This window comes from Cyprinus carpio, chromosome A10 (assembly GCF_018340385.1).
Source record: "Cyprinus carpio isolate SPL01 chromosome A10, ASM1834038v1, whole genome shotgun sequence".
In the NCBI taxonomy this organism is placed as follows: Eukaryota; Metazoa; Chordata; class Actinopteri; order Cypriniformes; family Cyprinidae; genus Cyprinus; species Cyprinus carpio.
In genome coordinates, this window is record NC_056581.1 from 20566043 (window position 1) to 20580452 (window position 14410).

Genomic DNA, 14410 nt, shown 5'->3' on the forward strand with positions numbered 1-14410 from the left:
TTTATTTTTATATTTTTGTTTTCGATTTTAATTTTAGTTAGTTTTAGTATTTTGTTGTTGCATTGTTATTTTTTTTATAGATTTTTTGTTTGTTTTTAATGCGTCTACACAGTTTCTATTAATTTTTATTTCAGTTTTAGTTTTATTTATTTTAGTACATCAAGTTCAACTAAATGAAAAATAAATATTTCCTTGCTAATTAGCGGAAATTTAAATACATTTAAGCTTTTAATATTTTATTTTATTTCAGTTAAATGTTTATTTTGTTTCAATTAATATTTTGAATAATTTTTATATTTATATTTTCTGTTTTCATTTTAATTTGTTGATGTTTTAATACTTAGTAAAATTTTAATTTGTTTAGTTTTTATAGTCTTAAGTTTTTTTTATTTTTATTTCAGTTTTATTTTTATTTTTTTAGTACATCAAGTTAAACTAAATAAAAAGAGAAATGATTCCTTGCTAACTACCTGAACTAAAATAAGTTTAAGCTTTAATTATATTTCATTTTATTTCAGTTAATGTTTATTTTATTTAATGTAACAAAATTTTTTTTTTTTTTTGTTTATTTATTACAATAATAATTGTTGCAAAATGTGGTTTTGTAAATATTATTATTTATTTTTTTTTAAAATATTTTTTTAACTTTTCAAACAGATTCTTTTTTAAAACATTTTAATTAGTTTTATTTTAATGAGGCCAGATTGCTGAGATCAGTTTTTGTTTGGACAATGTCAACTATCACCACTAGATGGCTACACCATCATTTGTGTTTAACCAGCTGACCTGCGCTGGTCATTCTGGTCTCGTCCCTCGGCTCTGTGACAATACGTGTGGAGGTAAATGTTACTGCTGCTATTTATACGGATGACTGCCGTGAATAACCGCGGACACATGATGACTGACAGCAGCACATGCTGACATGCTCAAAGCCCTCTGACACAATGGAAAGAGCTTTAGGAGCGCTGCAGAAAGAGAGGATGGTGAGTGTGTTCGCTGGGTTAGTGATGAGGACAGAACTCTACAGCATCTAGTACACTAACTTTGTCATGGGCTCCTCCTGTAGAGAGAGAGAGAGACGGGAGGATAGTGAGACACCTGAAGCGCTTCTGTTTATGTTTAAGAATTAGTGCTGATGCTGACACACATGCACTTCTGACAGAAACCACACAAACACACCGACGCAAGAGCACACACAGTGACACTAAACTGACTTCATGTGTCTTCTCGCCTTAACAAACATGCTGACAGTAAACTAATACCAGTACTAATGAATACTAGCGTATGATAAACTAACTCGCCCTCTTCAAACGTCCTTTAAGTAAATTGACTTGAGAAGCAAAACTGTAAAAGATAAGAAGAATTTTCAGAAAACGTAAATATATCTAGGATAAGCTGCTTTGTTGTATTGATTTTTTGCAAGCTACTCTGGATAAAATCATCAGCTTAAAAAAAAAAAAAAAAAAAAAAAAAAAATGATATATATAACCCAGCACCCAGCCCTAATATATATATTATATATATATATATATAATATAATATATAGATATATATATATATATATACTAATATATATATTAATATATAAAAATAAACCACCCCACACACAAACAAACTATTTAAGTCACTTTAAATAAATGCATCAGATAAATTAATAAACATAAAATAAAAAACTACATCTATTTTTTAAGTCACTTTAAACAACTAAAAATAAAATAAAAATACTACATCTATTTTTGTTACTGAATAAAAGCATCTAAATAAATAAAATAAAAAATTATTTACATTTAAATTTATTTTTAAGTCACTTTGAATGAAAAAAATTTTAATGACACAATAAAATAAAAATGTAAGTCATTTCGAATAAAAGCATCTTGTAAATAATTTAATTAAAATAAGTGAAAAAAAAATTACATGTATTGTTAAGTCACTTAAAATAAAACCTAAATAAATAAATAAAAAATAAAAAATATAGGCCTATATATTTATTACAAAATAGTCAATTAATACACATTGAAAACAAGTCTTATCTTAAACAATTTTGCTTCAAACCTAAATGCATCTTGTTTTTAGGATGTTTAAGTATTTATACTGGAAAACTAGAAAAAAATATAAATAAAATATAATATTTTGCGTTCATGTGTTTGCACAAGTTTCAGGCTTCACACACACACATGCTTTGACTTCATCAGTGCAAACACACACACACACACACGCTTGGAAACAAACTCCCAGTGTTTTCGGATCCATCAAAGAGGTCCATGAATGCAGCACACAGAACTACGGCGCTTTCCCTCCATCAGTGGAGTCAAAGACGTTAATTTGTGTGAGAACATGAGTCAAAACTCACTCCGGCTGCTTCTCCCGGGATACTAATTGTTTGAGTCAGTAAACGCAGCTGGAAACGGTTGCAGAGAATTTCACAAACATTCCTGCCGAGGCTGACGCAGTAAATGAGAAGCAGTCAGACGCCGGAAACACGGACGTCACGTCACACGGCTTCATCATGAGCCGAAGGAAGGCTTCATCATGAGCCGATGGTAAGAATGGAGTTTTCTAATAAATATTTTTAATTTAAATAAAAACAAATCAAATGCTACTAAAGCAATTACATCATAAAAATGTAAAATTCTAAATTAAAAAAAAAAAATAATTTAAATAATTGTTAATTTATTTAATTTTAAAATTAAAATTAAGTAAATTAATTATATAAATTAAATTTATATAAATAAAAATTTTACTTTTAATTTATTATTTAATAATTGTAATGTAAAATTATTAATTATAAGTAATTATTTATTTAAGTTAAAAATTAAAATAATTACACAATTTAGAAATAAAAAATTAAAATAAAACACTACTAAGTAATTAAATCAAACATAAAACTGAAAAATAATTATGAAATCAAAATAAAAATAAAACGCGTAATAAGTAATTAAATCAAAAACATGAAATTAAAATGAAATATATAAAATAAAAACAAATCACTAATAAGCAATTAAGCCATAAAAATTACTTGTAAAATAAAACAAACATAAATAATTGTAAAAAAATTAACTAAAAGCAAATCGACTTCACTAATAAGCAATTAAGCCATAAAAATGTTACATTAAATTGTAAAAATAAAAAGCAAATCAAAATAAAATAATTACTAATAATTTTGTGCTTAATTTTTGAAATTCTGCTTCCGTTCATTCAACAAAAGAAAAATTTATTGTAAATACTATTTCAGTCTTCCTGTTTGATTCAGTGGGTTACTTTGTTTCTTTGTAATTTTGAACTTTTCTAGCCATCTCTGAGTGAAAATTGTTTCTACACCAAAGTCACACAGCTTTTGAAACAAAATAAAGGTTAAAATGATGAAAGCATGTGACTTTGGGTGAACTTCTGCTTTAAAAGAGAGGACTCTGGATAATCCATCAGTGTTGCAGGGATCTCTTCTGTCGACCTGTTCTTCCTCTTTTCCTGTTGACTTCACTATCACTGGAACCAGGAAGCTCATAATAATATATTATGAAGGCCGTGGACAAAACAAGCACGAATGCAGAGATGACGTAAGCGTCATGCGGCAGTATTTCAAATAAATATTTTGATCTGCTACAGATTCTCCAGGATTTACATCAGACCTCGAAGCCGTTAAAAACTCAGCGCATTATACATGTTGACATTCAACAGGAGCCATCTGAACCTGCGCAGAACGAGTGACACGAGCTCGTTTCTCTGCTCCTGTGGTCAGAATTTCAAGCAGAATGTTTTGTCCATGTGAGTCCGAGTCATGTGGGACACACGTTTACGTGTTTACTGAGATCAGTGAAACCACAAGAGAGGGAACACGCTCGCTCTCACACAGACTCATTAGTGCTTTACGAGCTTTCTTTGATCTGCTGTTGACTTCCATGTCAAAACTATAGTGAATGAGTAAATAAAACCAGTCTATGAAAACAAGACCACAGGGTGAAGAGGCATAAAAAGTGCTTTTAAATCTAGATTTTAAATTTAAATCTTAATAATGCAAAAAAAAAAAAAAAAAAAAAAAAAATCATATATTGATTTGTTTTTTTATTTTTATTATTATTATAATAATAATAATAATAATAATAATAATACAAAACTATTTAAAATATCTAAACTAAATAAACAAAAGACAATTATAAATGTATTAACTTAATCTCTAAATCTAAATAATCAAAAATACAACAAACAGATGTACAATTTATTTCTAAATTAAATAACAAAAGATAATAATGGAATAATAATACAACAATTAGTTAATATTAAAATCTGAGTAAAATAAAAATAATAAAAAATTGTGAGAATTTATAATGCACAAATGCTATGAAATTACCCTTAGATAATAATAATAATAATAATAATATCTAACATATAACAAAAGTTAAAAATACATGTAAGGAATTCAAAATTTATAAAAAAAAACAATCAATGGATAATTAAATAATAATAATAATAATAATAATAATAATTATTATTATTATTATTATTATTACTATTATTAATAATAATTAAAATATCTAAAATAAATATTGGAAAATGTAATAAAAATTTAGTAATAAATAATACTACATTTGTCTACATTAAACAAATAAACAAACAAAAGATAATAAATGTAATAATTTAATAATTGAATATTTAATTCTAAACAAAAAATAAAATAAATAATATATATATGGAAAATTAAATTAATAATAATAATAATAATAATAATAATAATAATAATAATTATAGAAACTATTTAAAATATCTAAAATAAAACTACAAAAGATAATAATAAATGTAACAATAAATAAATAATAATATTTTTTTTTACAACGAAAACAATAATATATATATTTTTAGAAAGTAAACAGAAGTATCTAGAATTGTACTTGTAGTAAATGTAGGGAATGAGATTGGTGTATTTTGCATGTCAAGCATGAGATTCGTCACTGTGTCTTTTGTAAATGAGTTATTGTTTCTCAACCAGTTGTTTTGGAAAACCACCACTTTTCACATTGACTCCCAATTTTCCCACAAGCTTCCCCACAGAGAGCTGTTCAAAACATCCCGCAGACTGAGATTCCCTCTCTGACAACCTCCGAACGCAACTTCAGAGGGAATACTCTGCTTCAACTCTATGACATGCCCTCGGTTACCACAGAAAATAATTAAAACTCAACTGTAATTATCCATAATGCACTGTTTATGTGCGCAAACTCAAGAGACGAGCACTATAATAATCCATTATTTACCATTTATAATTATTAATACTGGAGTGTTTATTTGCGAATAATTAATTGATTTTTAAGTGCTTTTACCAAAACACCTTTAAAATCCGCCAAAACACAAGATTTATATTCCTGATTTTAATCCCAGATGGATCACATGCATGGATTCTATGTCCACGGTTTTCAAGCTAAAGATATTTATCAAATCTAATATATCAAATCAAGACTCTGTAATTAAAATCCAATAATGTGAGCTTGGGGCGGGGCTTACTTGTCTGTCTGACCAATAGAAGGCAAGGGAACTGTTCTGGAAACCTTTACATTTCCAATTCAGTTTGCTGGCATTAGTGATGTAGAAACTACATTTATAACATTTCTAAACAATTCCTAATGTCTGACTTTTGAACTAATAGTATGCAGTATTTTATGTAGCAATGTTAGTTAATGTGCTTTATAATAGATAGATAAAATAAATACAAATAATAATTGTAAAATACGTTAAAAAAAAAAGCAAAAAAAAAAATTCTACATTTTTAAAGAATTAAAAAAGTAAAAGTAAAAAAAAAAAATTAAAATATATATAAAAAACTAATTTGTATATAATAGTTATACAAAATAATATAATATAATTATAATATATATATACAATATTCTATATCTATTTTATAGATATATACACAACACACTACACACACCACACCCACAACACACACATATAAATAACTATTTAAATATATTGTATATCATCATATACATACATATATATATATAATTAAATAAATAATATATAAAATAATAGAAATATATAAATATATAAAAGTATATAAATATATAAAACAGCGGGGGGTAACATTTCTCTTTTACATTTAGTTTAACCTGATACTAAAATAACTCAAACTAAAATAAAAATTAATTCAAAATTTTAATAAAACTAGTTGGATTTTGGTATTTTCTGTTTTCATTATAGCTGATGTTTTAGTAACTGCGGTGTGTTTTAGTAATTTTTATTATTTTTTATTTTTATAGCATATCTATATAATTTATAACACTGCTCTGTCGCTCAATTCTTTGAGATAATTTTCTGTGTTAATAGAAGTGTCTCAAATCCTGTTCACAGAATAACCCAGAATATTCCTTTACCACGGCATTAAAGCCCTTTCTGAATTACAGATCAAAGCAAGTCCTCTGAGAACAGTGAGGAAGAAAACATGAAGGAAACAGAAGTATGAAGCACAGGAAGTAGAGGCTGATTGGCCACCTACCCGTTGTGCTGTTCCACGGTGACTTTGCCCTCCAGCAGGCCGCGTCTCTGGCCCATGGCCACCTCGCACGCGTTCTCATTGGAGTAGAGGTTGATGGGCGTGTTATAGACGGACGGAAGAGGAGCGGCGGGAACAGGAGCCGGGGGCGGAGCCGTCACTCTCGCCGGGGAGGAGGAGCCAGAGGAGGACGTGGAGGAGGAGTTAGCAAAGGGGGAGCGGCCGGAGGTGGGTTTGGGGGCGGAGCTCGGAGAGGACAGAGCGCGGTTGGCTCCCAGCGGGAAGGGAGGCTGAGGAGGCTGCTGGGACGGAGCAGCTGGGGTGAACGCAGAGGAGGCGGAGGGGATGGAGGGGATGGAGGCTTTGGGAGCGACCGGGGATGGACTGACTGATCTGACGGTGCTAGCGGTCCCGCCAAAGGGCCGCGCCGTCTTATTGTATGTATTGTTGTATGGAGCTGGTGTGGTGGTTTGGGTTGGTGGTTTGGCTGATGGGCACAGGCTTTATGATCTCCTGCGGTTCCTCCTACAGGAAGTGATGAAACACATGCAACACATGCTCACGTCACACAGCACACACATGCAGGAGTCCCTCATTACAGCCCTAAAGCTCGCTCACTTCACTCTTTCACATGTGCTTTAACATACACAGTCTTGACTAACTGATTACAGGATTCATTTAATTCACATCATTATAAGAGTTATTACAGTTACATATAAGGGTTATTATAGTTAACTAAAGCCATAAAAGAAAATTTCCATTTCTTGAAATACAATAAACATTAACTGAAATAAAATTATAAAAATGTTAAACGTATTTTTTTAAACTAGTTCCCATTTCTTGAAATACAATAAACATTAACTGAAATAAAATTATAATAATGTTAAACTTATTTTTTTATTATAGCTATTATATTATTATATTATAATTTTCTATTATAATTTTATTATTATATTTAAAATTTAAATAAATGAATAAATTTAAATTTTATATAAATTTAAATTAATAATGACTTTAATATTTAATATTAAAACAGAAAATATAAAATAAATATAAAATTTAAAAATATATATATATAATTTGTATTTAGTATGTTTTTTATATTAGTGTGTATGTGTATATTGTTTTGTATTTTGTTTTTATTTGTTGTTTTGTTTGATTTTTTTTTTTTTTGTTTTTTATGTTTTAATTTTTTTTTTTTTATTTTGTGTGCATGTTGCCAGCCATTTTTTGTTTTTGTCTAGTTAAGTTTTTATTTTATCTATAGTTTTTCATTTTTATTTCAGTTTTTGTTACTTTAGTACATCCAGTTAAACTAAATGAAAATGAAAACTAGCTTAAAATAGGTTTAAGGTTTTTTAAATATTTTATTTTAGTTAATTTATGGTTTTCTTTTTAGTTAACTATAATAAATGAGACAGTAAAATTGAATTATTCTCCTACTACTGGACTGTAATGAGGGGAAGCAGATCAGGCATTTCATCAGCATGCGTGTCCTAACCAGGTGTGATGCAAAGACACAAATCTCAGCAGCCATGATGAGTGCTGTGTGATGAGACATTTGATTGGTCGCCTCATTATATATTCTGTCATAATGCACCGGGAGGCCCCGCCCACAGTGAAATCTCATTGATCCAAGCGTTGCCGTATATTAAAATAGACTCTTAATGGCTGTGATTTTGTCATTTCAAACAGCATTTTGCTTCTGCTTTGACACTAAATGTCACAAACATCTTTTTATTAGTGAAAGGTTATAAATGGTTAGGATATAATCATATTCTGTCAGCTTATTTAATGTGCATATTCCAGTTTATATTTTGACACAAAAAAAAAATGGAGAACAACTTTTTGTTGTTGTCATCAGCCACATTATGCCTACATAGCACTAAAAAGGCGTTAATAGAGATTTTTTGTTTTTGGTAAAAATGTAGCACAAGCACACAAACTTTGCAATATATATATACACAAACATACAATATAATTGCAATATAACAGATATATTTTTTTTTATTTTTTGTTTGTTTTAATTTACATTATAATTATAGGGTACAATATAATTGAAGTAATTTTTTTTTTTATAATAATTAATAATAAATTTAATAAAATAAAAAATGACAACATAAAACCATGAAAAAGGGCTTAATTATGAGCTACTTTTTTTTGGTGATTATTAGCACTTTGTTGTACTTTTAAACACTTTTTATCTTTTTTTTAAATCACATTTTACTGCCAAATTACCTGATACTATAATCAACAAGTGTGCACCTGGTTAGGACACGCATTACATATAATTATGTTATTTGAAGTTTTCGTACCTTGGGGGTGTTGGTTTTAGTGGCACTGGAAGATCTGCAAAGACAGAACAGATGTTTAACACAAGACCTCATGATTGCAAAACCATGATCTGCTGAATGAATAAAAGTCAATATGTAAATAACAGCATAAGTTTGACAGAGAAGTCCAGATCCTGTGTGTGTGTGTGTGTGTGTGTGTGTGTGTGTGTGTGTGTGTGTGTGTGATATAGTTTGAATAACGACTCCATTCTGGCTGCCACTCAAACAAATTGCACCTTCTACTGTACGCTACATTACATGGCCATTAATAAAGCAGAGAGCAAACTATGGCATTCAATCCCAGCATTCCCTGTTCACCGCTGCCAAGAGCTGAAGGCCGCGCAGGAATAACCACACAAACTGTCTTCACACCATAAAACAACGAGTTCAGTCTCTGGTGAGACAAAAAACATGCTGTAGTATCTGAGGAGACATATGAGATTTCCAGATGAATCTCGGGGAGGTTTGGAGGCTCTGAGGAGACTAAAACACGCATGTTTAGCTCTCTTATGACGGTGAAGGATCAGATCCACGTTTGGGATCTAGTTTACATCAGAGTTGAGAAAAAACGAATTGGAGAAATCACAAAACAAGGCACATTTCCATTAAAAGAGACAATCTTCTGACTGCTAGAAAAGACTATTTTATCCAAGGCGACTTACAATTGAGAAACTGATAAGAGTATCAGCTAAATAAAAGAAATGTAAACAAACATGCATGTGCAATTCATTGCACTAACCTCAAAAACACACAATTTGTAGATTTAAGATGTAAATTAGTGGATAAAATTAGAATTTTGGATAAAAGAATCTGCCAAATTAACATGAAAATGCACATGTAAATAATAAAAATAAAGAAATTAATACTTTTATTCATCAAGGATGCATTAAATTGATCAAAAGTGTCAGTAGAGACATTTATAATGTTACAAAAGATTTTTGTTTCAAATAAATGCTGTTCTTTTGAGCTTTCTGTTCATCTGTGAATCCTGAAAAATAAAATTCATCACTGTTTGCACTAAAATATTGTGCTGCTCATCTGATTTCAACATTGATAATAATCAGAAATGTTTCTTGAGCAGCAGATCATCATATTAGAATGATTTCTGAAGATCATGTGACACTGAAGACTGGAGTAATGATGCTGAAAATACAGCTGCACATCACAGAAATAAATTACAGTTTACAATTTATTCACATAGAAAACAGTTATTTTAAATTGTAAAAATATTTCACATTTTAGCTATTTTTACTGTATTTTTAATCAAATAAATGCAGCCTTAGTGAGCAGAAGACAGTTAGAAGAGAATTTGATCAGACTGACAAAAAATAAGTTGCTTTAACAGAAATATTTGATAAAAAAAATGCTAAATAAATGTACATTAAAAAGCTAAATAGACAAATGCAGGCGTGTGATGAATTAAACCTCAGCCGTTTTCCCACCATTGTGATGTGAACGCAGTCTGAAATATGACTGTGTCAACAAACCTCCGGTCAAAGTGCATTTGGAGATGTTTTGCTTTTCACGAACCCACAGACATACTTTCATTCTCATTTATCAGCTGATTCTCGTCACTCCGTCTAGACGGCTTCATTTGACCTCATTAATCAGCATAACATCCGTCACGACCTCCACATTCCTTGTAAATAACCTCCATCCTCGAGCCGGCGACAAACAGGCAACACTTCCTACAAAACTGCTGTGACTCGGCGGATCTGTGTCCTCACTCACTTCCATATTAGGAAGGCCGAGCGTTTCTGCAAGGCTGTTTTTTTGTGCCGGCCGGTCCCGCTCATAATAGGGACAAAGGTGGAGCACTGGCAACACAAAGAAAGCACTTGCAGGAGGAAGTTGAAGGCACTCAGACAAAGAGCAAAAATCAACACTCAAGGGCACAAAAGTGAACAATAGAAGCAGCGGAGAGGAAGCAGACAGTGTGGAAAAGGCTCAGGTCGACCTACAGATCCTATCTGTAAAGAATTATCCTGTTCATGTAAATGCAAACTCAAACTAAGCATCTGGGGCACAACGTTGGCAGCACAGAAAATAATTAGCATTGAAAAAATCATGTTGGAATGGAAGATAATTGTAAAATAAAATAAATAAATAAATAATAAATAAATAAAATTAAATAAATAAATAATATAAAATAAAAATTTAAATAAATTTAAATAAATAAATATAAAATAAAAAATAAAATTAATTAATTAATTAATTATTAAAATAAAATACAATTAAATAAAATTAAAATAAAAAAAATACACAAAATAAAAAAATAAAATGTTAAAAAAGGCAGACAGTGTAGAAGAATCTGCAGGTTGACCTGGGCCGCTATATTTTGAAGAAAGATCCTGGTTCACACAAATAGAATAATATATAAAATAAAAAATAATAAAAATCTAAAATAAAATGAAATTACTAAAAAAAAAAAAAAAGTAAAAAATAAATACATAAATAAAAAGAAAACAAAACAAAAAAAATCCATAAAATAAAAACTATATAATCAAGTAAAATGAAAAATACATGAAATACAAAACAAATATATAAAAAACTAAAAATAAAATTAAATAAAGAAAAATAATAAAAAAATAAAAAAACGAAATGAAATGAAAAAAGACAATAATATAAAATAAAGCAAAATAAATAAGACAAGATGATGAAAATAAAAAAAAACAAAAACTAAAATAAAAGCAGTGAAGAGGAAGCAGACAGTTTGGAAGCAGCCCAGTTCAACCTGCAGATCCTGTCTTTAAAGAATGACCCAGTGTAATACAAAAAACAAGCAAACAAATAAATATAATAGAATAATAAAATAAAATAAGTAAAACAGTGCTCCAGAGAGTGCAAAGGGTTGTGAAACACTAAATATATTGCCTTCAATAAAATACAAAGACTACTTTAGAAACTTATAGTGATAACATAATAACATCCTGAATAATTACATAATAAACTGAGATTTTAGCATGAAATGAACCACACAACAAAAGCTAAGAGGGTCTGAAAGTGAAAAAGTGAAAGTTACAAGAAGATTTCAACCATCCAAGTGAACACACACACACACACACACACGGAGCAGTGGGCAGCCATGTGCCAACAGCCCTCAACACTGCGACAAAACACACAACATGACCATAAGCAGATGCTCTTCAAGTGAAACTAACAATTGCTTCCTTTTCAAAAATATGTGCCGTTCTGATCTAATAACGATGCTGCAGGGTGACTGTAATTTACTACATGAATTACATTAGCATTCATATCCTGTTAGAGAAAGTAGGTGCTTCATCTGTTATTTCTGCAACACTAACGTTACCAAACAGCAAAAATAATGACTGCTTCTGTATGATTAGCTGGGGCAGGAGAAACTGTTTCAACAATGACAAACACAAACAACAAAAGCTAACAGGATGCTCCAGGGGTGTGACACTGACGGGACACGCTGGGAAAAATGCACGAGGCGGAACAAAACTCCACATGAGCCAAAATCAACAGTCAGACGCATGACATGAAACTGAGACTTGTTTTCTGCACCGTATCAGTCACTCACACACACACACACATCAGACGCATGACATGAAACTGAGACTTGTTTTCTGCACCGTATCAGTCACTCACACACACACACACACTTCATAATTTAATTCATTTGGTTTGATGGTTAAGCATAATTATTTAATTGTTAAGGTAATTTTAAATTAATGTATAAATATGGAATTATGTATTGTTAAGATAATTATGATTACTGAAGAATGATGTAATGTATACATAAAGAAAATAATAATATTGCATTTCACAATGTGGAATGCAAACCAAAAATTTATTTGTTTTTGTTTTTACATTGCTTTATATGAGGAGGATAATTGACAGACCTTCTTTACAACCCCTAACCCTACAACGAAAAATAAAATTAAAATAAATAAAATAAATATATCCAAAAATAAAAAGATAAAAATAAAATCGTAAAACACAAACAAACTAAACTTACAAAATAAAGTGTAAAATTGTGAATATATCAAAAAAAATACTTAAATTGTAATTTACTGTATTTTTAAGAATTTTTTTTTTATTTTTTTTTTTCTAAAAAAGTAAAATACAATATAAAAATAAAAAAAATATATATTAATTGAACATTTAAACATTTAAAATTGAAATGGTAAAAAATCTAAAATACAAAAAAAAACAAAACAAAAAAAAAACATTACATTTAATACATAAAATAAAATAAAGTTTACAGCTCCAATAAATAAAATGAGATAAGGTTTGCAGTTCGAACATGAGACCCTTGAGCTTATTTAGGGATTCGAGTTTGTTCATTTAACATTATTTAAGACAAACAGATGTCTGATAACATCAGGCAGACGGCGAGCCACGGGCAGAACGAACCTGAGGAGGAAGATGAATAAAATCAGCCGGGACACAGCAGGACTGTGAGCTGTTACTGTGCTTCTAAAACTCTGATGGCAAATACCTGCGTTTCCATCCTCTGACACACTGAAACTGTGCTTCTAAAACTCTGAACCTTTTCCTTTCACAGTCCAAACCACGCAGGGCTGAAGGACAAGTAGTACAAACCAATATTACATTTCAAGATGTTTCATTTTAAGAGCATTGATTGTCTGATGGAGAGGTATTAAATAAGGAATGATATTTCAAGAGATTTGTTATTTGATGAAGCGTCTTGAAGCCTGTGAGTTGACAGAGTCTATGTCCTTTTGCCACCCGTGTTTTTTCAGTTTGTTCCCTTTTGACCAGAAAGAATCTGTAAAAGTGCACTTCCAGGACTGATTGTGGTTGGGGGTTCCATACCTTCTTTGCACCCCTGACTCCATTTTTACTACCAAGACTCATAAAATATATAAACACACCAACTGTTCTGTTTTATTGCCAGCTTTTCTGATACACAATAAAAGCAAGACAAATACATGTCCCACACTGTAACAGTTTGGTTAATCTTTTTTTAAGTATTTTGATTTTTTGATGGGGACTTTTTCATCATTTATCAGTTTTAATTTTGATGTTTGTCCCCATTGCAATAAGAGCATCAGTGTTTGTTTGTGGTTTACGCTAGCTAATAGGCAAAAAATAATTTTTAAAAAATAATAAGATAAATTAAATAAAAACAAAAAACTAAAAGCAAAATAAAACAATACTTGTTTAAAAAATAATAAGATAAATTAAATAAAAACAAAAAACTAAAAGCAAAATAAAACAATTCATAAGAAATAATATACAATAATTGAAAAAATAAAAAAATAGACCAAATTAATTATAAAGTTTAAAAAAAAATTTTGAGTCCATCACCTAGGAAATCATTGTGTTTTAATTAGCTTATTTAAATAATAATAATAAAATAATTTTCATTTAATATTTTGATGTTGTCATTAATAGGTCATTGTTTTGTTATCAATAGGAAAATAATTCAAATAGCAAACAAGCTCATAAACTTAAAAAGCAAAATAACAATACTTGGATCATGTAGGAAATTTTGGATGTTGGCTCATGACAGACATGTTGTTTCAGTTAAGCTATTAAATAGCAAAATAAATCAATAATAATAATAATACTTATTAAAAGAAAAAAAAAGGAAAAAAAAACTGGC

General features: G+C 29.6%; 1 protein-coding gene across 1 annotated transcript in view; it reads right to left on the bottom strand.

The window, feature by feature from the left end:
* The window catches only part of LOC109097469 (PDZ and LIM domain protein 5-like), a 77518-nt gene that overhangs the window by 24413 nt on the left and 38695 nt on the right, over positions 1 to 14410 (bottom strand). Inside the window, 3 exon segments of the mRNA XM_042765705.1 lie at positions 6485 to 6970; positions 6972 to 7006; positions 8797 to 8830. Of these exon segments, the coding sequence (XP_042621639.1) occupies positions 6485 to 6970; positions 6972 to 7006; positions 8797 to 8830 (555 nt within the window).